Consider the following 23,304-nt stretch of genomic DNA (forward strand, 5'->3'; position numbering starts at 1 on the left):
TAAATGGGAATTCTTATTTAATTTTGGGGCCCCACTCTCAACATAAGCTATGCAGTTACTGATCCTATCTAAAGGGGGTTGGAGAATAAACACCATAGCTCATAATATGGCTTCAAAACTACACAAGTTTGAGCAATGTGTCTTTATTATGATAGCCGGTGAGAGCCAAAAGCTGAGGTGGAGTATCTTTTTGTCCCCATGTAAGAGGTCTTGTACGAGAAGATTTGTTAGCAAGCATGCAGGTGCTCACAAAGAATTCACAACATGGATATGAAATGAGGATGGACCCATGGGCCTACTTAAGTGAAGATCTATTTTCACATTTGGCTAGTTCTGAGTCTCAAAGCCACAGAAACTAACTTGCACCTCCACAGTAAGAAGCCCTTGTTTGAAAAAAGTCCTATCCTTGGAATCTTGAGATTTGGTATTTGACACTGTTTTCCCTTTCTTTTATTAAAGGGAAATAATTCATTCAGAAGTTCTGAATAATTCAGTCCTTGAGATTTAAAGTCTGATTGAGAGTGGTTTGATGTGAGATGGTTTGTTGTAGAGAAACTTGTAGATTGTAAACTTGTAGATTTCTTTACATGGCAGTGATGGGAACCAGGGGTTGCTGTGTGTAAAACACAAATATAGGCACTTTACTCCAAAACCACCAGTTAACCTACACGTGCCCTGATGATGGTAAAACAGATGTAAATTGTAAAAAAAAAAAAGTTCATAAAACGCCCTGTATGTATTTCTCTGCCACACATAAATGCTTTCAGATCAATTTTAAGCCCAGACTTTAACACAAAACCACCATAAAACAATGTCTGACACCAGGCAGCAAATATCTAACCATATCATATAACAACTTAGAGCTTTCAGAGGTATGAAACTAGGGTGACCGTATTTTGGTTTCCAAAAATGAGGGCAGGAGGGCGGCACGAGTCACATTACGGAAAGCAAATGTCAACATTAAAATCAAAGTCAAGTCCTGGAGACTTCGGGCGACTGAAGAATCCCGGACAGACGCATTTTTAGGTTCCACAAAGAACGTGGAGAAGGAGTTCGCACCGTCACCCGAATTAAACCCTTCAGACGTCTGGTTCCCATCACCACCACTGTGAACAAGTCTGACTGGGTGGGTTTCTCGAGAACCGGCCGTTTCACACGAAACCGCTCTGAATTACTTTGTTTACATAGCAACCATATTATTATGTAGAATTTATTGGAAAAATCGGTGGAGTTCACCTTTAACATGAAAAAAGCTTTGGCTTCGCGTCAGTCTGGAAAAGTGATTGTTTTCGTACCGTGACAGACGAAGATTTGGCCCATGAGGTTTTCATCAGAGCAAGCTCGTGATGTCATTGCCATGTGAGCTGAAACAGTTCACATGCACGTAAGCACGTCTGACTCTCTTACAGAAGGGTTTTGGTTCGAGTATCCATGGAGCGGGTCACTGACCTCAGGACCAGCCTGCGGACTCCCAGGACACGACATTTCGTGTTGTGAAGTTGGCAGCCAGGCGTGTTTCTATGCAAATAGCCGTAGGGAAGTGTGAGCGGAGGAACGGGAACAACAGAAACCAAAACAAAGGTGAAGGGAGGATGTGGTTTAAAAAAGAAAAAGTATATTGTAACCTAAGTGCGAGCAGTGAAATGCTCGGGTGAGATGTTTTTCGTCTTCTTTCACACTGGTTCAGTGTGTTTACTGCGCCACCCGTGTTAATAATTCCAACACACACACACACACACACTCACACACTCACTCACTCCTCTCTGGCTGCACTGTTTGCGCTCTTGGACTCCGCTCAAGGAATTACGTCGCTGGGTGTGGTGACTTTCATGAGCTTCATGAGCCCAGTTTGCTCAACATGGGCTTGTAGGAGACTGGGGTCTTTCAGCCTCTTCACCAAAAAACCTCTTTAAAACGACTCAAATATTTTACATCGAAAGAGGAAAAACTGACGTGAAACGTCTGCTTAATGTTTTATGTTAAACACATAAATGTGAAGCGGCTGGGTGAGCGGCGAGGCGGTCCTGAGAGAGCGCTAGGCTTTAGGGATGCCCTTCCTCTCCACTGTTGGGCCTCATTAAGACAATCTCAGTACAGTACATAGGAAATGAGTCAGAGGAGCTGAGAGCCCAGTGCGTGGGTGTGGGCGCTATTAAAACAAGGCCGAGACTTGCGGTGACTCATTCACATGCTCGCTCTGCTGCGGCGCGAAACGGGCAGCTGCGGCTTCTTCATCTTCCGAAACTTTTTCGCAGGGATTGCAGCTGAACAACAATGGATATCCAGGCCGTCTGCCGCCTCTTATGTCTGGTCCTCGTGGCCGGAACGCATTTAGGCGGAGGGGTAAACGCGGAAAACAGTAAGAGAACTCTTTGGATTTCCTCACCAACTTTCCCTCTTTATCGTGTCTGAAAGGGTGTTGTGGAGGGACGCGCTGCTTGGAGCAGGCCGGGCCGCGTCGAAGGTGTTTTATTTACCGAAGGCTTCATCTCACTGAAACCTGCCGTTGGAGCGCGTGTCGCAGGACAGGGCTGTCCCGCTTTGTGCTGGATGAACATGGCGTGATAGCTGGAGCGGAGTTTCACTGAAGACTCGCTTCCTTTAGCTCGACTTCCCACCGGTTCCGCATTCCGATGTCCTTATTTCACTCCCTCTCGCACGGCGGGAGCTGAAGTTCAGCGCTCCACGGAGTCGCAGACCTTTCTCCATTCAGCTCGCGCTGAAACTTTCTTGGAGCGGGGTCTTTCGGGTGGAGCAGAAGGAAAGGGTCTTTCTGTCTGGCGTGAGGAGGTTTAATGACCCTGCAGCTGCAGTTCATGTGTCTTTAGGCTGAAGCTGACTCACACATCGGTTATGAAAGAGCCTGATTCAGTATAGGGAAGCAGTGATTGAACCGACACACCGAGCCAGTAAATTCCGTCACGATGTCATGTCGCTTTTGAAGGATAAAAAACCTCAGACTGGAGCTGACAGGTGAACTTCGCATGGCCTAGTAGTAGAGGCAGATTGCAGCTTCAAGTTAGATATCTAACAACTGACTACTGTAAGTACATAGGTTATTGACTATATGACACCTGGTAGTAGTCTATGTACAAGTTTATTAACTTTAATAATTACTGATTAATTAATTACTAATGAATAATATTACACTAAGAATTTTTTGTTAATTATACATTCATAGATACTTAACTGTAGGCTATATATATCCATTCACAGGTAATTACCTACAGGCGACATGTAAATTCATAGGAAATGAACTGTAGGCCACGTACAATGTATAGTTAATGAACTTAGACTTTATATATGCATTTATGGTTCATTAACTGTAGGCTGTGTGTGAGTTCATAGATAATTAACTATAGGCTATATATACATTTATAGATCAGTAGCTTTAGGCTGTATATAAATTCATAGGTGATTGACTTCAGACTACATATACACTCACACTATAGGCCGCATGTAAGTTCATAGAGAATTCACGCTCCCTTAAAAGTTAGGTGTTTTTCCTGTACTGTACTGTTCCCTGTTTGAAGATACAAGGTTTTGTTCCAACAGCAGCAATTTGCATTCCATAGCTAATTAACCATAGGCTGCATATACATGCATATGTAATTAACTGTAGGCCACATATATATTCATTGTTAATTAACTTTAGGCTATATATGCATTTATGGTTCATTAACTGTGGGCTGTGTGTGAGTTCATAGATAACTACAGGCTATATATGCATTTATAGGTAATTAACTTTAGGCCATATGCAAAGTAACATAAATGCATATAAAAACATTACTAATGAACTTTAGGCTACATATAAATTCATGGTTAATTAACTACAGGGCACAAATAAATGGGCTGCATGTGAATACATAGGTAGAGCCCCTAATGTGAAGTTTACAGGTGTCCTTCCTTTATTTGGTATACAGTGTTTGCACAATGCACAGTACATAGAAGTGCACTGCACTCTAATTATAATGCAAAAGGCCAACCCTGTACAGGTCAGCAGGCTGCAAAAAAAACCTGAGCAGGAATCTCGCTCACAAAAATGCCTCAGTGGGTTTCTGAATATATCTTCACTCAGAGCTGCATCAGTGGAGTTGAATGCATTTGCAAAAGGAAAGTCAGGGTATGTATCAGTAGGTTGTGCATGATCACCTGTTTCAGCTTTACTTCGTCACTCCTGTGTTCCATTGAGATATGTTCACAGGATATGACTCTGAAGTATCATTTTCACTCATTCATTGCGCAGCTGATTTCACACACAATAATAAGAGTTATTGTAAGTGCGTATATTTAGGTTGTTTGTGCACTGCAGGTAGTAAGCTTTAGTTTACAAAATGTGCGTTGTTTATAGATTTCTCCTCAGTCACAAACTGTTCTCTGTGCTGTAAAATGTTGTTTAGCAGGACTGTGTCTTCAGTGACTCAGACTGTTCATTTCAGAGAGAGAGAGTGGTGTGTTTTGTGGTGCGTCTGACCACAGGCTTTCAGATTTCTGAGACGTCTGCGTCAGAAGTTTATGTGAAAGGTAAAATTCAGCTGCAGAGCTTAAGCTGCTTCTCACCAACCTTTAGGTTTTCATGAGGTCACTTCTCCCAGTGATTTGTGCCCATAATGTTTCTCTGCAAGTGCTCAGTAGCTGCATCATAGTCTGGGTTACGCTCAGACGCTCAGGCAGACGAAACACTGCTTACGCACTCAGGGCATGAGTAATAGCATTTCCCCACAAGTGCTCCACCACATCACTTGAACGGAATTTCCCATCTAATTTCATATGAATAAGAGACAAAAGCAGTTCCCTGGATGTCCTTGTTTTTCAGTTAAAGGCCATAGATTGTCAAGAAACTAAAATATTCCCATCTTTGAAATTTCATACACACAGGGAGATATTCGTTTATTTCTAACATTTGTCTTTCTTCTCCTGCAGCCTCCTGTAAAAACAAGTATTTTTATAGCAAAGACATTGGACAGTGTGTACCCTGCTCTTCATGCATACAGTACCCCAAAACCCCATCATGTGATACATGTGAGTTATAAATCTGTTTACTTAATTGAACCCATGTGTTGACATAAATCGGTGCCCTAAACTCAAATAAACCTGTACAGTTTGCACTTTTTTGCAGTCTACTTTTCTGTCTTAAAATCACAGTGTAAAATATGAAGTGTTTTAATGCATGCAGTGCTGTTCGTCATAGCATACTTGTTACTGCCTTGGTGCTTCAGGTTAACTTTGTCCTGCATTTTAATGCATGGTGAACAGACAGTGTTGCAAAAGTTCAATGCTTATGCTAACATCAGGGGTGCTTTGAGTCTTGCTGTGAGTTTCTGAGCAAAGTCCTGGAGTTCCTCCAGTAATATTGTTCTCTGTTTAACAGGCCCACCCGACGAGCCCCAGGATTCATGGAGGGTGGCAGCCATTACCAGTTTTTCAGTGCTGGCTGTTGTGGTTGTTTCTGGAGCTTTGCTCATAGGAGTTCTAGTACATCAATGCAGGTCCAGAAGAGCTTTGCGTGGTAAGAACCTGAACACGGGCACAAAATTACATCTTTATTGTTCACACATTCTCACCAAAATATGGTTTCAGCCATGAAAGTCTTAAGAAAATGAGATCTGCTCATTTCGACAAGAAGATCTCAAATCTAATCAAATTCCTTCTGCTCATTGTTTAGAGCCAATTGAGGAAACTACAGGACCTCTTTATCCAGTGTAGGCACTTAATGTGGTAGGTATTCTGTTTTTCATGATCTGCCTTTGTTTCTTATCAAAATAAGCTACATGCTGTACCCTAATTGTGTCTGCAAAATATTTGGAATGTGATTTATCAACAGTATTGATAGCTGTGCAAGTGCTTATGGAGTTTGTTGCCTTGAGAAAGTGTTCTGAAAATAGTCTTTTACTTGTTTTTCTAGCAAAAGCTGATGGGACAAGACTACAGGACAACCATGTGAGCTGTTAGTTCAGTCAGCGAACAGCTGGCTAAAACATTGAGTGTTCTTTGAGTAGCATGTAACTCTTCTAATTTATTATGTAGGTAGGTTAAGCAGAGAGGTGTTTAATGCACTCCAGACAAACTGTCACCGCAATCTCAAAAGCCGCACTGAGACTTTGTCATTCACTGAGCAGAAGGTGTGAGCAAACCTGAGGTGCTGTTTGATTATTATCCTCTACATGACAGCAGGTGGATAACCTAAAGTGGATGAATGAATTACGTCTAACCTCTGTGCACACTTTCTAGGGTCATTTCTCTTACAGGCATTATTTTTAAAAATGTTATAGCAAGGATGTTTTTTTTATTCCTTTTTTATATATTTGTGACCCCTATGCACTTACGTCCATTCATGTCAATTTGTAAAGCTTTCTTTTTTTTTTTTTTTTAAATTTATGGAGCTATCCAGCAAAAAAACTGCCTTAACATGCCAGGAGAATAGTGTATATGAATAAGGGCTGTACATCACACAGCAATAGATTTTGTACAATACCTATTTACCTCTACATAAGATTTATTCTGGCATATGGCATATTGAATGTATTATGTAACCAGTGTTTTTATAGATCCGTGATCTGTTTTATATTTGAGTACTATGCACTGTTAAAATGTAGTCATTGTAGTACCAAGAATGTTCTGAGACCGACTGGCTAAGTAGCCTGTCTATGGCGTCATAGTTGTGGGACATTTTGCATCTGTAGGGGTGCCAGTGGAAGGGTGCCTCACTTAAAGGCTGCTACATGTGCTAGCAGCCCGTTAAACAGGAGGATGCAGCCTGAGAAACATCGTAAATCCCCTGAATTCTCAGCCATCATATTAAAGATGTTCTGCACTTCTTGTCTCATGATGCCTTTACATCGATGCTTCATATCAGAATTGCTTAAATAAGCCTGTATTTGAAAATGTGATGGACAGGAATTCATATGAATGAAAATATATTGTAGAGTGTCCAGTCACATAACAAAACAGACTAACCACCAGACTAGTCAGTAGCAGGTTCACTGTGTAACTTGTAGATATTCACAATTATTTTACTAAATTTAAGTTTGCCTTGCGCATCATTTTCCAAAAGCCATCACACTCTATATTCAGACTTAACAGAACACCATTGTTTTCCTGACACATTTAGCAATAGATGAGGCATCAACGAAGAAAGGCTATCAGCGAATCCAAGCTTGAACAAGTACACAATATTAAGTTTATATAAACATTTTTCTACTGGTCCCTGTCAGTGTTTAAAAGATATTATGTAAGACCACATTGTCATTTACATTTAAATGATGTTGGACTGCAGACCAGACTAAATATTTGTGAGCAATAAACTGAGACAACTGTCTCATATTCAGTGAATATGTTTAAGTGGTAGAGACATAGAACTCATGCGTTTTCTCAAGTGTTGTAAATAAAGTATCTGGAGTACAACGCCCTTATAAAAATACAGTCTTATCAGGAGGAAAAGTCAGTCAGCTCATTTTCATTTGCATTCTAAAACTGTCCACCTCGACCTCCTTAATGATTAGTAAGCAAATCTTCATTGCTTGCTGGTACAGAGATAAGACAGTATAGGCAGTCAAGAACATTTACATTGTGTTTATTCATTTCCAGGAAGTGAGGGCATGAACAACTACAAATAAACAGTATCTGCTTAGTCCCCTACTTGAGAAAGAGAAACATTGATTATAAGAACAAAAATAAATATTCTGTATTTAAGATATATGTAACTGATTACAGAGAATCTCAAAGATTCAGAAGTCAGTGGAGTTTCATATCAAATGCACTTAAGCCATGAAGGTCTGCAACTCCTAGTCTTAAATAATCAGTAAGCACTGAAATATAGGAATAAATGGAAACTACTATTAAGTTGATTCTAAGTAGGGAAATGATATGAAATGGCACAGAAACCAACCTGGCATCATATCCTTGGCCAACACACGTCTTCCCCAGATGCTTTGTGCATTAGACCAAAAAAAAAAAGTGTCATTGTTTATATTTCTTCTACGATTGAGGTGTGAAACCTGAGCAATTTTGAAACTACAGAAAAGCACCCCCAAAAAGGTGTCCCTGCCAATCATAGAGCCCGACCGATTATGGATGTTTGGGGTCAGTATCAACACAATCTCTAAGGTTACACATTCACCGACTAACCGTTGTCGTATACCCAGCAGTCATTTTGAGAAAATACAGACTAGATTAAATAAAGGTGATATACAAGAGAATACATTAACTTACACATTGAGAAGATAACAGTAAATAACCCGGTCACCTGGTTATTTGAAATACATCACACTGAAATGCTTTTGGAAGAGGTATCTTTAAATGCCTTTATAACCATTATCTACAATAATTAGGTAATTACTGTTAAAGCACATCTAATACCATGCATAAAGTTTACCGTGTTCTACAGTGATTTTTTTTTTCTTCAATTATTGACATAGGGTATAAATAGATCTTTAAATAAATAAATAAATATCTCTGATAGGTCTCAGGAAACCACTACTAAATCTATTGCTGCTGTTTAACAGCATTAACAGTGTCATCCATGATTAAAGTGAAGGACTTTTACAACGTTCAAGTTGTACTATTGATGAGGTGTTCACAGAGCTAATTTCTATAGTGAGAAATACAAAGACCTGAAAACATGGCAGTACATTAAGGATATGGAAATCCTTCTCATCCATTAAAACATCAAGGTCACCAAGTCACCTGGTGAGGTGCATCTTGCTGCTCTTCTGATGATGCCCTTTCTCTTGGGGTCAACCAAATAATCGGTCGGACTCTACTTGCAGAGGCGATGCTGGGGTAAATTCTGGGTAGATACATTATCTCCCTAGTCCTCAGTTTGAGACTCAGTACCATACAATTCTTTAATTTTTGTTCACAAAGTGAAAAGAAAGAAAGAAAAAAAAAAACATTCAAATCTAAAATGGTTTCTGACAGGCACCATCACTTATTCTAAAGTTTCTACAGTATGACTGTCCCTACCAGAGGTAGTATCGAATCAATGCCAGTCTTAAATGTCCTTTAAAGAAATATTTTTTTTAAAAATACAACAGTACAGGAGGCAACTCCTGCCAAGATCAGCATCTGGATTGGACGCCATCTTGACAAATACAGCAGAAAAACCTGATGTTTGACGATTATTGGCATTGGGCCTTGGGTGGGGGGGGGAAGAGTTTCATAAGAGAAGCGTTTTGATATCTTCCCTTGGAACATGGAGATTAGAGTGAGAGCCCTACAAATCCAGCCTTAGAGGAAAGGGTCCACACCCAATCCCATGAAGGCATTTGGGTCCATGCTGAACGAGGACTCAAAGGACTGCTGGGCATTCTGATGCATCTTCTGGTGGTGTCGCAGGTTGGACTTGCTAGAGAAACGCTTCTCACAGAGAAGGCAGGAGAAGGGCTTCTCCTTGGTATGTATGCGTCTGTGGCAGATGAGCTGGGTGGACACCCGGAAGGCCTTGCCACATTCCAGGCACTGGTAGCGCTTAGGTTCTGTGTGAATACGCCGATGGTTCTTCAGTGCCATTAGGTTGTTGAACTTTTTCTGGCACACAGAGCAGATGAAAGAGCCAGTTTTGTGGCTGTTCTTGTGGTTGAGCAGTGATCCAGCATGTCGGTAAGTGCGTCCACAATGCTCACACACGTGGCTCTTCTCCTCTCTTGCAAATTCCTCGCTGCTCTCTTGTGGAACTTGCTGTTCAGAGAAGTCTTCTTGTATTCGGCTGAAAGCTGGATCCATTTTGGGGAGATCTTGGAGCCCCATCTGCTGGTCCAGTCCAGAGTCCCAATCTAAATCCTGTGACATCTGCATGCCTTGCTGATGATGTGACTGCCCCTGTACGCAGTGATGGACCTCTTGGTGCTGCTGAAAGCTGGCAATATTGGGAAAGTTCTGCTGACACAGACTACAGTAGTAAGGGAGTCCCTTGCTGTGCACTTCCATGTGGCTCTGCAGGTGAGCAAATTCACAAAATGTCTTCCCACAATCTGGGCAGCAGTGGCGGGCCATCTGGGAGTGGCTCTGTAGTTCCAGAGGGTCAGTGAAAGTTTTGAGGCACAGAGTACAATGGAGGAGGTCAGCGGAATGAGTCTTCTTATGGTTGAGAAGAGAGCCAGCATGTCTGTAAGAGCGCCCACACTGATCACACCTGCAAATCAAAAGAAATTGACTACTTATAAAAGAAAATACATGAAAATGGCAAATTTCAAATACTATACTAAATTCAAATATTTTACCACATAAGCAAACCATTTTCCATGTTAAGGCAGAGTGGTGAACAACAAACATTTTGGTTGTTGCTATATAATTGTAAAAGTATTTGAGCAAGTTTAATATTTTATAAATAATCTAAGAATTAGTTTCAAACATGCCATTTATGAACAATTCAGCCAAAAACTAATGCCATAGCCAGGGTTAACTGTAAGAGACAGAGGGGCTAGTCACAACAGATTTTATAAAGGCAATACGCTTCATACATTTGCAACACAAAACTAAAATGTGCTGATTAACATAATTAGTAATGATTTACTCACGTGTAACACTTGTCTCCTGCATCCTGATTCAGAGCAGAGGTTGATGTGACGCTTTTGTAACAGCGGTGTCTCTTAAGCCCAGATTTCCCCTGGAAGCTCTTACCACATGTCTGGCAGCTGTAACGGGTGACTCCCCTGGCATGGACCTTTTGATGGTTGTAGAGGATACTAGAAAGCCGGAAAGCTTTTCCACAGGTTGGACAGACATATTTTTTTTTCTGTGTATGGATGCGAGTATGATTACGCAGTGCCATGGGATTGGAAAAAGGCTTTGCACAGAAAGAGCAGGTAAAATGTCCAGTTTTATGCGTGTTTTTATGGTTCAGTAGACTGCCTGCATGGCGATAGCTTCGTCCACAAATGTTGCATTTGAATGGTCGCTCTTCTTTTACTACAGGTACACTGTCATTGCTGCTTTGTTCAGTGGCAGAATTAGAGCAAGGCTGGTTGCTACAGATGTGGCTCGCAAGTTGGTTAGCAGTGTGGAAAACCAAGCTACAATCCTTGCATTTTAAAGCCTTTGCTCGTCTGCGACCCCTACCCTTTCCTCTCACAACTGCAGCTGCATTCTTGCGATTGTGTGAACAAGTGTGGTTCAGTAACTGTTTCTTCCCTCTGAATGCCTTCCCACAATCCTGGCAACAGTGTTTTTTAACTGAGAAGTGAATACGTAAATGATTCTTCATTGCCAACTGGTTGGAGTAGGTATTGTTGCATACAGCACAGTAATATTCACCTGTCTTGTGTGAGTTTTTGTGGTTAACCAGACTTCCAGCATGCCGATAGCTTCGCCCACACTGGTCACAGACAAAGGGCCGAGGGTCACTGGAATCCCCTGACTGGCAATCCTTTTCAGGGCTGGACTGGTCGCTATGAGGAGTGTCTTTTTGCCTACGACGACGACTGCTCCTTTTTCTGTTGATACCAAGTGGCTGCACTCCACTCACAGAGACATTCCCACTCATCTGCATGAGTGTCTGGATCTGTTTGTTGAGTTCCTCAATCTTGGCCTTGTTTTCCTGATGAACTCTCTGGTGGTTCAACAGTTGTTTATGGATTTTGAAAGCTTTCCCACATTCTGTGCAACTGTGCCTGGTGGAGGGAAATTTTTTTTATAAAGAACCGAGTTAGAAAATATATACTGTTGACAAATTCTGAATGGCAACAATTTAGCAAAAGAGCAATATCAACTTCCAAAACAACTATAATGAATTAAGATTACATAAATTTCACTTACTTTTTAACATCAAAGTGTGTTCTCTGGTGGTTCTTAAGAGCCAGCAAATTGTAAAAGCGCTTCTGGCAAACAAAGCAGCGGAACACCCCTGTTTTGTGCGACTTCTTGTGATTTAGGAGTGAGCCAGCATGTCTATATGAACGTCCACACTGCTCACATCGGTACTGCCTGTCTCCACTGCTTGGACTCTCTTGGAAATATCCGACTTCTTGTCCACGAACACTGCCAATATCTGGTTTTTCATCATGCTGTTCGAGTTCTTCAGTTCTTTGTCCAGTACAGTTGTGGCTCTCAAGCTGATGAACGCTGGCAGAGACCATTCCACACTTCCCACAGATAATGCTGTCTGTTTCTTCTTTAGGTTTGACTTGATTCTGGTTTTCTGTAACATACTGTTCTTGTTGCCCAACCAATGTATTGCTATGCAGGAGCTGGTGGGCTAGTAGGTCCTGTTTTTTTAAGAAGCTTTCGCCACAAGTGCTACAAATAATCAGACTACAGTCACCTTGTTGGATCTCACTTGGTTCATCATCTTTTTCTGCTTCAAGAGAGGACATAGAGGAGGGGCCAGATGTTGAAGGGGTTCCATGGGTTTGAGTGTGACCACGAAGGTGGCTCCTCAGTGCGCGCATGCTGGTGTAGTGATTGCCACACACAGAACACTGATACATCTCTCCATCATCTTCCTCCTCATCACCATCATCTTCACAGTGCCCCTTATCTTCATGGTCACTTACTATCTGGCCATGCATAGTGTCATGAAAATTCTGTCCTGCAAAATATGTCCCACTTGTGCTGCCATTCTGTCCATCAAAACTGATGCACTCCCCTGTATCTCCCAAAGGCTGCTGATGATTTTCAGTCTTATAGTCCAAGTGACCATGCAAGCCATTTGACATGGACTGATACTGCTGATTCAAGAGGGGACACACATGTGACTTGATCCCTGCAATATCAGAAAAAGTATTTCCACAGTCTGCACACATGTGCCTCTCCATGAGGGCTTCACCCTGAGGTAGGTGCATCTGTCCATCCTCAGAGAAGGGACTGTTAAACTGTTCCTGGAATTCTGTGCCATCAAGCTCCCCATCAGAATCCATTCCCACAGAGTCTCCGAGATCCTGAGGGAGGCCTAGAATACCATCTACATCACCTTCATGAGAAGGAAAGCCACCATGCTGATTTTCATGAGTCAGAGGCTCAGAGGAAAGCCAGTCACCTTCAGGAGTGGTTGTTATAGAGGAAGGCCTTCCCTTATGGATGCGAAGGTGGCTGCGCAGGGCAGCCAGATGAGGGTAGTTTTTTCGGCAAATCGAACACTGAAAAACGCCCGTCTGGTGGGAGCGTTTGTGGTTAATGAGACTACCTGCATGTCTGTAGCTCTTGCCACAAATATGGCATTTAAAACGGCGGTCAGAGCTAACAGACTGATCTTGCTTACCATCATCAGTAGCTTGCTCTGGTAGTTCAGGGTTGAGGTTGTCTGATGGCAGGGGCAGAGGCTCTCCCTGAGTGTCTACAACAGTTGAGTTGTCACCTATGGGGTGAGGTACAAATATATGACCATTTTCCATTGGCCCCTGGTTTTGGTCATAATCATCAGCTTTATCGAGTAATGGAGGCAATGGTGGAGTGTCACTGGAAGATGGATACAGATTAGGTTCAGGAGACTGAGTAATACTATGGTTATATGAAAAACTGTGGTCTTCTGGTATATTGGTAGGGAGCTCAAAGGACACTGAAGAGGAGTTATGCAACATAACATGATTTTGAAACTCATCATCTGTAGCAAATGCTACCTGACAAAGATGACAAAAATAGACATTTGTGGCCCCATTTTGCAACACATTTGACACCTGCTCTGACTTAGGGTTTTGAAATTGTGCCTCAGGGGTCACTTGGGTAACAGAGTTGGGTCGACCCTTGATTTTATAGTGGATTCGTTGGTGGCTGTTAAGAGCAGCCAGGTTGTTGAATTGTTTGTAACAGACTGTACAGTCAAATATTCCCATCTGATGACTTTTCTTGTGATTTATTAAACTTCCGTGATGCCTGTATGTCTTCTCACACATATCACATTTATATGGCCGGTCCTCATCATCACCATTGGCAAAGGCGTCACTTTCAGGGGCAAAACTTGGAATGAGCTCCGACATCAGACCATTGCTAAAACTATTTTCAGGGGCAACATCTAACCCTATATCAGGTGACAGATCTGACGCTGTACTGAAATCCTGCTCACCTACTTGCTGCAGTTGGTCATCTTCACAAATACTTTCAGTCTGATTGTGTGTCAAGTCATTGCTCTTGGTCCTTCCCCTTGACTCCTGATTGCGATGGACCTTTTGGTGAGTAGCCAGCTGAGTTGCCAATCGAAAGGCTTTCCCACACTCTGTGCAAGAATATTTCTTACGTGATGTGTGAATACGCAAATGACTTTTGAGTGCTAATGCATTAGAGAGCTTCCGAGCACATATGTGACACTGGAAGGTTCCGACCTCATGCGTTTTCTTGTGGTTCGCCAAGCTGCCAGCATGCCTGTATCCCCGCCCACATTCATCACATTTAAACTTCCGATCGCTCTCGGATTGCTGACAAGCTTCTGTGTGTTCCATAAAACTGGACATGTTTGAACATACTATGCCACAATTCTTGCATAAAAAGCCTTTGGTCCTGCTTGGCTCTTGGATGTCCATAATGGTATAACCAAGTAATGCAAAATATTAATTAGAACCAGCTTGAGTAGGATTAGAGAGAGCACCTTTTTCAAAGGTGAGTTCTTTGTCCTCACTTTCATCAAGATGGTGTTGTAAGCAAAGTCCATCTGCAAAAGCCGTATTTACGAAAGAAGTAAATACATTCTCTTCCATGCCACTGAAAATCAGATAATTGGGATCACATGGGGGCAACCGCTGGATGGATGCTGTAGAGAAAGAGAGAGAGGGGGAAATAAAGTTTTTACAGTGCCACTGATATTAAGTATTAAGATAAATATTTATACACATTAAAAGATGAATAACATTAGACTGACAAGCGTTGACGATTGGATACATGCGTTTGTGCATTTGCGGAGTGACTGTTCGATGCCAGCCAAAATAACTTAAGTTAACGGGTAATGATTTATTAATACATGGTTTAATTATTACAAAATAGATTGTGTTCAAGGTCGCGAGTAAAGCAAACACAAGGATAAACTTCTGAGAAGAAAATAAACAGAGTAACTAGTAGCGCTAACTAACCAGCGGAGCGACGGGGCGGCAAACGGTTCTTACCAGATCTCTTCGCAATATATATTCTTAAAAATATACCGTCATTCTGTTTATACGTTAAAAGAACCCTGATACAGGCGTTTTACTGAAGATTTCACTGTATGGTTTGGGAGTAAGAGACGGTCATTTTGGGTACGCTAGTTAGCTAGCTAGCCAGCCAGCTAGCCCGCCCGCTAGGCTAACACAATGGACGTCTATTTACACAGTAAACAATTCCCTTACATGCTAACTTAGATAGCTAGCTAGACAAACACAACCTTGTCAGTAAGCTGCCTAGCGTTAAGCTGCCTAATTGCCACTCGGTTTTCATTTACATGGATGGACTATAGCGCAAAAACAAGTATAACAACATTTACTTGACGGTGTGTTGGCATAAAGCCGCGAGAGTTCAAGTTTAAGCATCCAGACGCGTTAGCGCAACGAATGTAACCAGTTAGCCTGCTAGCCGGTTAGCATCCCGAGCCTTAGTTGACAGCAGCGCCACAAAACAATGTCGACCTGTTGGTTAAAACCGTGGTAAATAGTTCATACTTATGTTGCTGCATACTCTTTCAGATACGGTGTTATATCCATTTGATTTCGCACGGAGTGCATTTTCTTCTTACCACCAATTGTCTTTCTTCATTCTCCCCCTCCAACACACCACTTCCTGCGAGGGTGAAGGTGGCTTCCTACTCGCCAGCTTCTCGTTCGAATTTCCCAGTCCACCTTAAACAGTGCGGGAGTCAGCTTCTGGCGCCTCGGTTACGTCCTGAGGCGCCCATGTGCAACTGCAACACTATTTAAGGTGGAATGGACAATTCTAATAAGGCGCTAACTTCAGCTTCGTCCGCTTCCTGCTGCCGTTGCTTAGAAACAGGAAATGTGCAGCCGTGAGAAAGATCCGACGGCGGGAGTTTTATTTTTGATGTTTACAATAATTTGTTGTAATCACTTTAATCGATAAGTCAAGTCGCAGTAAAGCGAGTTCGCTCAGGCATGGACGAGCAACTAGCTGTAGTACAATCCGAGGCTGAACGCTTTAAGCTTGCGGTCGAGGGCTGTAAGCAGCAAGGCTGCTCTTTTCCTCCTCCCACGGCAACACTAGGCTAGGTTAGCTCATCTCCTTTTAGCTCGCTGGCTATCGCCGTCCACTGTGCGCATAAGCTGCCGTGATTGCCAGACTTGAGTGCTGCGTTTAGTTAAGGCTTCTCAGCGAAGAAAATGTCTCACGAACATTAACTCTACAGCGTCGTAGACCCCCGCAAGTGCTGCAGCCAGCTTCATGGTAACTTGAGTTGGAAAATAGTATCCTTTCGTCATGGTCCTAAAGCCGTCCCCGTCTTAACGCATCCGCGACCACTCCACTTCATATGCAAACTGTGCTGTTGGACCGCGCAGGAGACACCGTGGCCAGACCTTAACTGTGGGGTTACCGGTAAGAGGTTCGTAAGTCGATCAGCTCGCACAGAAACTTGCAGCAACTTTAATCAAGCTAAGCTCCGAGATGTGCGGCTACATAGCCTCGCTTGTTCAGCGGTCCTAAAGCCAGCCATTTTGTGTTATGTTGTCCAGTAATATCACAGTTTGGGCAGCTTTATGTGGGTTTCAACGCCTAGTTATGTAGTAGTTTAAATAGTTGTTGCACTGCATGGTTAACGCCTATCTACCCAGTTATTCTAAAGACAGCACCGCACAGCAAAGCCAAGTGCCTCAGCCTGGATGCTAGCGTTAGCTTGGTTAACTTCCTTGCAACGACAAGCCTTTTGCCTAATTGTCCCTGAGGTCCTAATGCCGGCCATTTTGTGTTGGGCTGCATTCTTTCTACGTTATCTGGCCACTTTAGTAACTTCAGTTAACAAGTACAACGATCAACCATACCATTAAAACCTAATTTCTACTCTCATTGCCCATTACATTAGCTCCGTTTAACGTATAGGTATACTTCGTAGTTCTACAGTTGATTGTAGCCCATCAGTTTCTCTGCATACATCGTTAGCCTCCTTGCTGCTGGAGTTTTCAAACACTACATCTGAGCTTCCCTTCTGACGCACCTAACTTAGCTACCTTGTTGGTCCACCTTGTAGATGTGAAGCCAGTAGCTAATCTGTTTGTGTTGGTCTTCTAGTGCTTCATCAGTGGTCACGTGGACACATGATCCACGACCCAAACAGTACCTGCTCTGTGGTGGTCCTGTAGGGGTCCTGACCCTTGAAGAACAGAGTGAAAGAAGGCTAACAAAGAATGCTGAGAAGCAGATGAACTAAAATCTGTAAATGTAGATCTGTGCACTTATATGAAAGTGGAGCTGATAAAATGGGCGCTGAGTGTAGAAATGAGGATGCGGTATAAATGATATAGCTGATCAGTGTATTTTCAGTGCAAGACAGAAACCTAATTAGAACACAAACTCTGAGACCTCCTATAACACAGCCTTATTGTCTTCAGCAGAAAAATGGCTTCCCCTCAGCCAGGCAGCCCACCTACAGAAGAGCAGGATACCCCTCCACCTCCTGAGACCAATGAAGAGAAAGAGGATGCAGCAGAGCAACCACCTAGAAGAAGAGGCAAAGGGAGAGCAACAAAGTCTCAGCACACTTTTAAATGCTCAGCCTGTCAGGAAGCATTTTTCAGCCCCTCAACTCTACGCAGCCATAAGCTCTTAGCTCATGGTAAGGAGAAGCAGCAACCATACATCTGCGGACAGTGCAGTAAGACTTTCTCAAACCGTGCCCAGCTCTCTAAGCATCAGCGCTCCCATTCTGCTCAGCGTCCGTTTCAGTGCTCCCAGTGTCATAAAGCATACAAGACTCCAACTGAGCTGCGCAACCACAACCGCTCCCACACTGGAGAGAAACCCTTTGTCTGTACTGAGTGTGGCAAGGCATTCATGCAAGCCATCTGTCTGCGCATTCACATGACACAACACAGCGGTGAGCGGCCTCATTCTTGCCCACACTGCTCCAAGAGCTATCCAACACTGTCCAAGCTGAAAGTTCACCAGCGGTCACACACAGGGGAGAAGCCCTACTTTTGTGCAGAATGCGGGAAGAGTTTCGCTGACCCCTCAGTGTACCGCAAGCATCGGCGCAATCACCAAGGCCATCGCCCTTATTCCTGCGACCAGTGTGGGAAAACTTACACAGAGCTGAAAGATCTGAAGAACCACGAGCGTTCGCATACGGGAGAGAAGCCATACCTTTGCTCGGACTGTGGCAAGGCCTTCTCACGCTCTTCCTCACTGGCCTGCCACTTGCGAATTCACTCTCAAAGCAAACCCTACCAGTGTGAGCAATGTGGGAAAGGCTTCACTCAACTCTCCTCCTACCAGTCTCACCTTCGAACACACTCTGGAGAGAAGCCCTTTCTCTGTCCGCAGTGCGGGAAGATGTTCTCAGACCCTTCCAGTTTTCGCCGGCACCAGAGAGCACATCAGGGGTTCAAGCCTTACCCCTGCGACAAGTGCAACAAGAAATTTCGGCAGCCGGCTGACCTAGCAGTGCATCAGCGTGTTCATTCGGGTCAGAGGCCGTATAAGTGCCAAAACTGTGACAAGGCCTTTGTCGCATCTTGGGACCTACGTCGGCACATGTTGGTCCACACTGGACTGCGACCTTTCTCTTGCACCGAATGTGGCAAGTCGTTCGCAGAGCGCTCTAGCCTCAACAAGCACCGGAGGGTGCATTCTGGAGAGCGCCCTTTTAAATGCCAGATGTGCTTCAAGTCCTTTGTCGTGTCATCCAGCCTGCGCAAACATGAGAGGACGCACTTGGCGGAGAGACCCCTTCAGCAGCAGGACCCAGTGCCTGAATCTGCGCAAGTTTTCTCTCAGAACGCCAGCCCGCAGTTTTCCTGCACTCACTGTGATGTGATGTTTGGGACGTGGGAGGAGTTGCAAGCCCATGCCAGCCTTTATTCAATTTCTCCAACGTCCGATTCTACTGCCACATCACTCAATATAGGCCCATATGTTTGTGTGACCTGCCAGGTTGAGTTCACTCAGATGTCCGCTCTACAAGCACATGAGAAGATGCACCCTAAGCCACGACCCCATGTCTGCGATGACTGTGGCAAAGGTTTCCTGAACAAAGCCGGGTTACGGAAACATCAGCGTATTCACTCCACCAGTCGCCCTCACTGCTGCACGATCTGCGGCAAGGCTTTTCTTTTCGCTGCGTACCTTCGGAAACATTCACGCACCCACCGTGATAGTGAGTCCTCATTGGCTCTGCCACAAACGGACATTGCGCACACCCAGCCTCTTCCCTCCCCACCCAGTGCAGCCTCCCCAACAGGCTCAGAGCCCCCCTCCATTTCCCTGACTGTACCTGTTACTGTAGCGGTGTCTGCATTCCAGACAATGTCAGCTCATGTGTATATAGACAAGGAAGAGGAATTGTGAAATGGTTGTCAGCATGGTGGCCTTAATTTTTTGAACTGTGCTTTCACAAAAATCCTTTGATTAGGATGCAGTTCTGTCTAGAAAGGCAGCAAAAACACACACACAGATTTGTGTGTGTCTTGTTATAGCCGATTTTCCTTATAAAATCAGCCTGTGTTTTGTATTATAGCTGATGGTCATGTTACTTATGGTAATATTAGTGATTTCATCTTAGTCAAACGATTCATTATTTATATTAAGTTAAATACGTGAACTCTGTAATTATGTACTGTTGCTTCTCTTTTGAATTACCCACAGTATTACATTTGGTGACTGAAGGAAAGAAAAGCCACATTTCTTAATAAAAAGTAATTATTGATATGGTTTTTAATCTGACGTTTCTCATTGTTTTAGAGGTTATCACAAAGGTCTCCTTTGACCAGTGTGCCCATTCCATCTTCCCACCTACAAGTTCATATTTTGCATAAGGGAGATTATAAGGTTGACCTACTATTGGCTTGTAGCCACTACCTGCACATGTCAGGTTATCATTGACTGGTCAAACATGAGTGTATTATAATGAATCTATTATCAGTCTATAATCACAAATAAAGCTGCACATTGAATGAGTCAATCTTTTTTGCATTTTTTACAGTTTCTTTAATTTTGTTTAGTTATTATTATTGTTGTTGTTGTTTGAGTTTCCTTTCCACAAAAGTAAAAATTAGCGAGGTCTTAATATGCCTTACATTACATTAACTTTCAAAAGGTTTGGATCAGTGTTTTTAATAAAATGTTGAAAAAAAATAATGAAACTATTTTGTTATGATGCTGTGATAAAGTTTGTATGTGTATATATAAAATGTGTGTATATAAAAAGGATACATGTGTGTGTGTGTGTGTATGTAAGTGTGTGTATATATATATATATATATATATATTGTCATTCAGTCCCACCACTATGTGTTGATTGAGAAATAAAATGTAGTTTCTTCAGGGCATAGAGGTACATTTAACACAAAACAGCAGCAGAAAACAATACAAATAGACAGCAAATGCAACAAATGCTGACTATAAACTGTAGTATACCATATACAACAAAATACACAACCATTTAACATGGGAGAGTAGAGACTACAGACTTACTAAAAGATGGTTCTTCAAAGGTTCTTTAGTAAAGGCTCTTCTATATATGTTCTATATAGAACAATAAGGTTGTTTGCATGGTGAAATGGTTCTTCAGATTGCTGGAAATTGTGTTGTGTATGTTCTATATAGCACCAAAAAGGATTCTCCTGTTGTTAAAAGCTTGACATTGTAAGAAAAGAAGAAGCCTTTTAGGTGTTATATAGAACCATTTTCAAAAATGTTCTACATAGAACCATATATAATACAGTCCCCGTCAATCCGAAGAACCATTTTACCATGTAGAGAACCGGCGAAGAATGAAATAGGTCTATATAGAATTCATGCTTCTAAATAGAACCATTGTCATTACTAAAGATCCCTTGAAGAACCGCCTCTTGAAAATGTGTAGACTTTGTAGAAAAAATACAGAGAGAAGGAGACTCAGTCCACAGCACCAGCGACGTTTGTGCTGTATTGTCATCAGTGCATGCTTTATGGATGAGCATAAAGACGGTCACAACTGTAGTGTGTACAGTATGTGCAGTGTATGAGTGTTCCCTAAAAACCTTAAAAACACCTTAAAATAAAAAGCTGTTTAGCTTAGTATCGTCACTGTATAAGTTTACGTTGAATAAACTTATTATAAAAAATAAAATTATTTTAAAAATTGTGATTCCAAACTTCTGAGTGCTCCTGCAAGCTAATTTTGAACATGTGTGAACAGTGAGAGGAACACAAATTTTGATGATGTCAGCAGTTCAGCTCTTTATATACTGCCTGGCTCGACATTGCAGAACTGTCAGTTTTGCTGAAGCGCAAGACGACGTGCGTTTGTTCCCACTGGCCATTTATCCATAGGTAAGTTTATTATATTGAAATTATGTGTGTTTGTGTTTTACAATATTAAATATTGTTGCATCTGCAAGTTTGTTTGCATGTTGGACATAGAATTTAAACAACATATTAGAACCTCAGAAAAATGTCTGAAAAAAAGAATGACAATGACATACTGATTAATAATATTAATTTAATGTTTCGTTTAAATTGTGTTTTTAAAGCAATCAAATTATTTCAAAGCTTGCGAACCAGCTAAAAATGATCCATCGTTTGTGAACATACAACTATTGCTTTGCACTCTAAGACAGGAGAACTTTATTTGAAGAAGTGATGGCAGCTATAGTTACAGGACTTATCCCAATCCTGCGCACTGCAGTGGACACCAGCACCACTTACAAAGGGCGCGCTATTTGGTTCGGCTTCCTCTGCGTTCGCCTTGTGACCCTTTTTGTGGCTGAAATGCCCTGGTTCAAGCTGGACTCGGATTTTAGCTGCAACTCCACCAAAGATGTGTGCACTAAAGCCTGCTTTAATCAACATTTTGACAAGCCTGCTGTGATGGCCTGGAACTTTCTCTTCATCTTGCTGGTCGTCTCAGTCCTCATCATGGAGCTGTTCACAGCCCATGTGCGCTCTGTCTTACTGAAGAAGGCTGTGAGAGAGAGGAAGGGGGTGGAGGTAGAATCCCTTGGAGAGCTGAAAAGTAAAAGTGATCTTGGGGCTAACTCAGGAGCGGTGATGATCCTCGACATGCATGGAAGCATGCACGCAGTGCTCTCCTATCTTCTCAGCATGATACTGCGAATTGTGGTGGAGGGCTGCTTCGTTTATGTTTTGCTCTATTGGAACCTGCCTAAACTGAGGCAAACCTCTTTCCTGTGTAATGCCATGGACCATGGATGTGCAGAGCATCAATGTGTAGTGAGGGCTACAGCAGAAAAGCGCATGTCTATCTACGCTCTAGCGTCCATTTCTATCCTGGTTATCATTATCAGTTGTCTGTTTTGCCTTTACTTCATTGTCCATTACATCTTCAACTGCTGTACCCAAAGATCGAATGATGAGTAAAATGAGCTTCGCTGCATCTGAAAAAGGTGTGGGCTTTTTGTTTATTGCTTCTTCTTCGTTTACTACACAGGAAGCATCAATGCAGTGTTATTTTGTGTTAAATGTTTTGTATCACCCTTTTAAAAGAAGTTCTTTGAGCTGAGAGTATTGCACACTTTAGTGCACAATTACTGTTTATTTGCTGAATTGAACATATTGAAAAAAGTAAATAAATAAAACTATCCTGTGATGGACTGGCGGCTTGTCCAGGGTGTGTCCTGCCTTCCACTCAACGAGTGCTGGGATAGACTCCAGCACCCCCCGCAACTCAGGAGGATAAGCGGCTTAGAAAATGAATGAATGTGGCTTTTGCTAAAGTTATAGTGTATTTCAAAATAATAATAATAATAATAATAATTATTATTATTATTATTATTGCAATATGATTAACTTAGTTAATACTGCACTATGTGCACTAAATTTGCAGAACAATGCCACATTTAACTTTGTTCCATGTAGATGCTTTAACTTATTTTCACATTGAAAATCAACAAAACGTGTAATTTGAGCAAAGGTGTTTAAATTTTACACATGACTGTATATGGAAGCAACTGATCCATGGTATCTTTAGTATAATTGTAAGATGCACTCAAATTGTGGTGTTAAATAACAACACACCTACTATTACTATAACAATGCACCTAATAATACCTTGACACACATCATTTGTTATCTGCAAATGTTGCCCACTAAAGAAGATTATTTAGTCAGAAAATTAACAAAACATGTCATTTGACTGGGGGAAATTCAAATATTTGCATACAATTGTATATGGAAGCATGACAAATCAGACAGTTTAAACACTTAAGCAGTTCTTTCTATGATTACATTGTTCTTAGTTCTTGTACC

The 23,304-nt window shown here is 42.2% G+C and overlaps 4 protein-coding genes across 11 annotated transcripts; 3 read left to right on the forward strand and 1 right to left on the reverse strand.

Annotated features, from left to right (window-relative positions):
* Nucleotides 1-1,728: 1,728 nt before the first annotated feature.
* Nucleotides 1,729-7,336, forward strand: LOC119265020. Its single transcript, XM_037544305.1, has 5 exons — nucleotides 1,729-2,359; nucleotides 4,924-5,022; nucleotides 5,372-5,509; nucleotides 5,666-5,718; nucleotides 5,906-7,336. The coding sequence occupies exons 1-4, from the start codon at nucleotides 2,275-2,277 to the stop codon at nucleotides 5,704-5,706; spliced, it is 363 nt and encodes a 120-aa protein (XP_037400202.1). The 5' UTR covers nucleotides 1,729-2,274; the 3' UTR covers nucleotides 5,707-5,718; nucleotides 5,906-7,336.
* A 221-nt stretch (nucleotides 7,337-7,557) lies between these two features.
* znf646 (zinc finger protein 646) lies at nucleotides 7,558-16,344 on the reverse strand. Of its 4 annotated transcripts, none has more exons than XM_017695944.2 (4): nucleotides 16,240-16,344; nucleotides 11,755-14,677; nucleotides 10,518-11,609; nucleotides 7,558-10,132 (listed from the first exon to the last, which is right to left on the reverse strand). In XM_017695944.2, the coding sequence occupies exons 2-4, from the start codon at nucleotides 14,448-14,450 to the stop codon at nucleotides 9,229-9,231; spliced, it is 4,692 nt and encodes a 1,563-aa protein (XP_017551433.1). In that variant the 5' UTR covers nucleotides 14,451-14,677; nucleotides 16,240-16,344; the 3' UTR covers nucleotides 7,558-9,228. The 4 variants fall into 4 exon arrangements, with proteins under 4 accessions (XP_017551433.1, XP_017551431.1, XP_017551432.1 ...); XM_017695942.2 differs by lacking the exon at nucleotides 16,240-16,344 and adding an exon at nucleotides 15,629-15,877; XM_017695943.2 differs by lacking the exon at nucleotides 16,240-16,344 and adding an exon at nucleotides 15,571-15,877.
* znf668 (zinc finger protein 668) lies at nucleotides 16,156-20,017 on the forward strand. 5 transcript variants are annotated; one of them, XM_017695951.2, is made up of 2 exons: nucleotides 16,156-16,290; nucleotides 17,451-20,017. In XM_017695951.2, exon 2 carries the CDS (start codon nucleotides 17,458-17,460, stop codon nucleotides 19,402-19,404), a length of 1,947 nt encoding a protein of 648 aa, XP_017551440.1. In that variant the 5' UTR covers nucleotides 16,156-16,290; nucleotides 17,451-17,457; the 3' UTR covers nucleotides 19,405-20,017. The 5 variants fall into 5 exon arrangements, with proteins under 5 accessions (XP_017551440.1, XP_017551439.1, XP_017551438.1 ...); XM_017695950.2 differs by lacking the exon at nucleotides 16,156-16,290 and adding an exon at nucleotides 16,309-16,440 and having other exon boundaries at nucleotides 17,454-20,017; XM_017695949.2 differs by lacking the exon at nucleotides 16,156-16,290 and adding an exon at nucleotides 16,311-16,440.
* Nucleotides 20,018-21,678: 1,661 nt separating this feature from the next.
* LOC108426419 (gap junction beta-3 protein) lies at nucleotides 21,679-22,416 on the forward strand. Its single transcript, XM_017695875.2, has one exon. The coding sequence runs from the start codon at nucleotides 21,679-21,681 to the stop codon at nucleotides 22,414-22,416; it is 738 nt and encodes a 245-aa protein (XP_017551364.1).
* Nucleotides 22,417-23,304: the final 888 nt, after the last annotated feature.

Source organism: Pygocentrus nattereri, chromosome 13, assembly GCF_015220715.1.
Source record: "Pygocentrus nattereri isolate fPygNat1 chromosome 13, fPygNat1.pri, whole genome shotgun sequence".
NCBI classification, from domain to species: domain Eukaryota; kingdom Metazoa; phylum Chordata; class Actinopteri; order Characiformes; family Serrasalmidae; genus Pygocentrus; species Pygocentrus nattereri.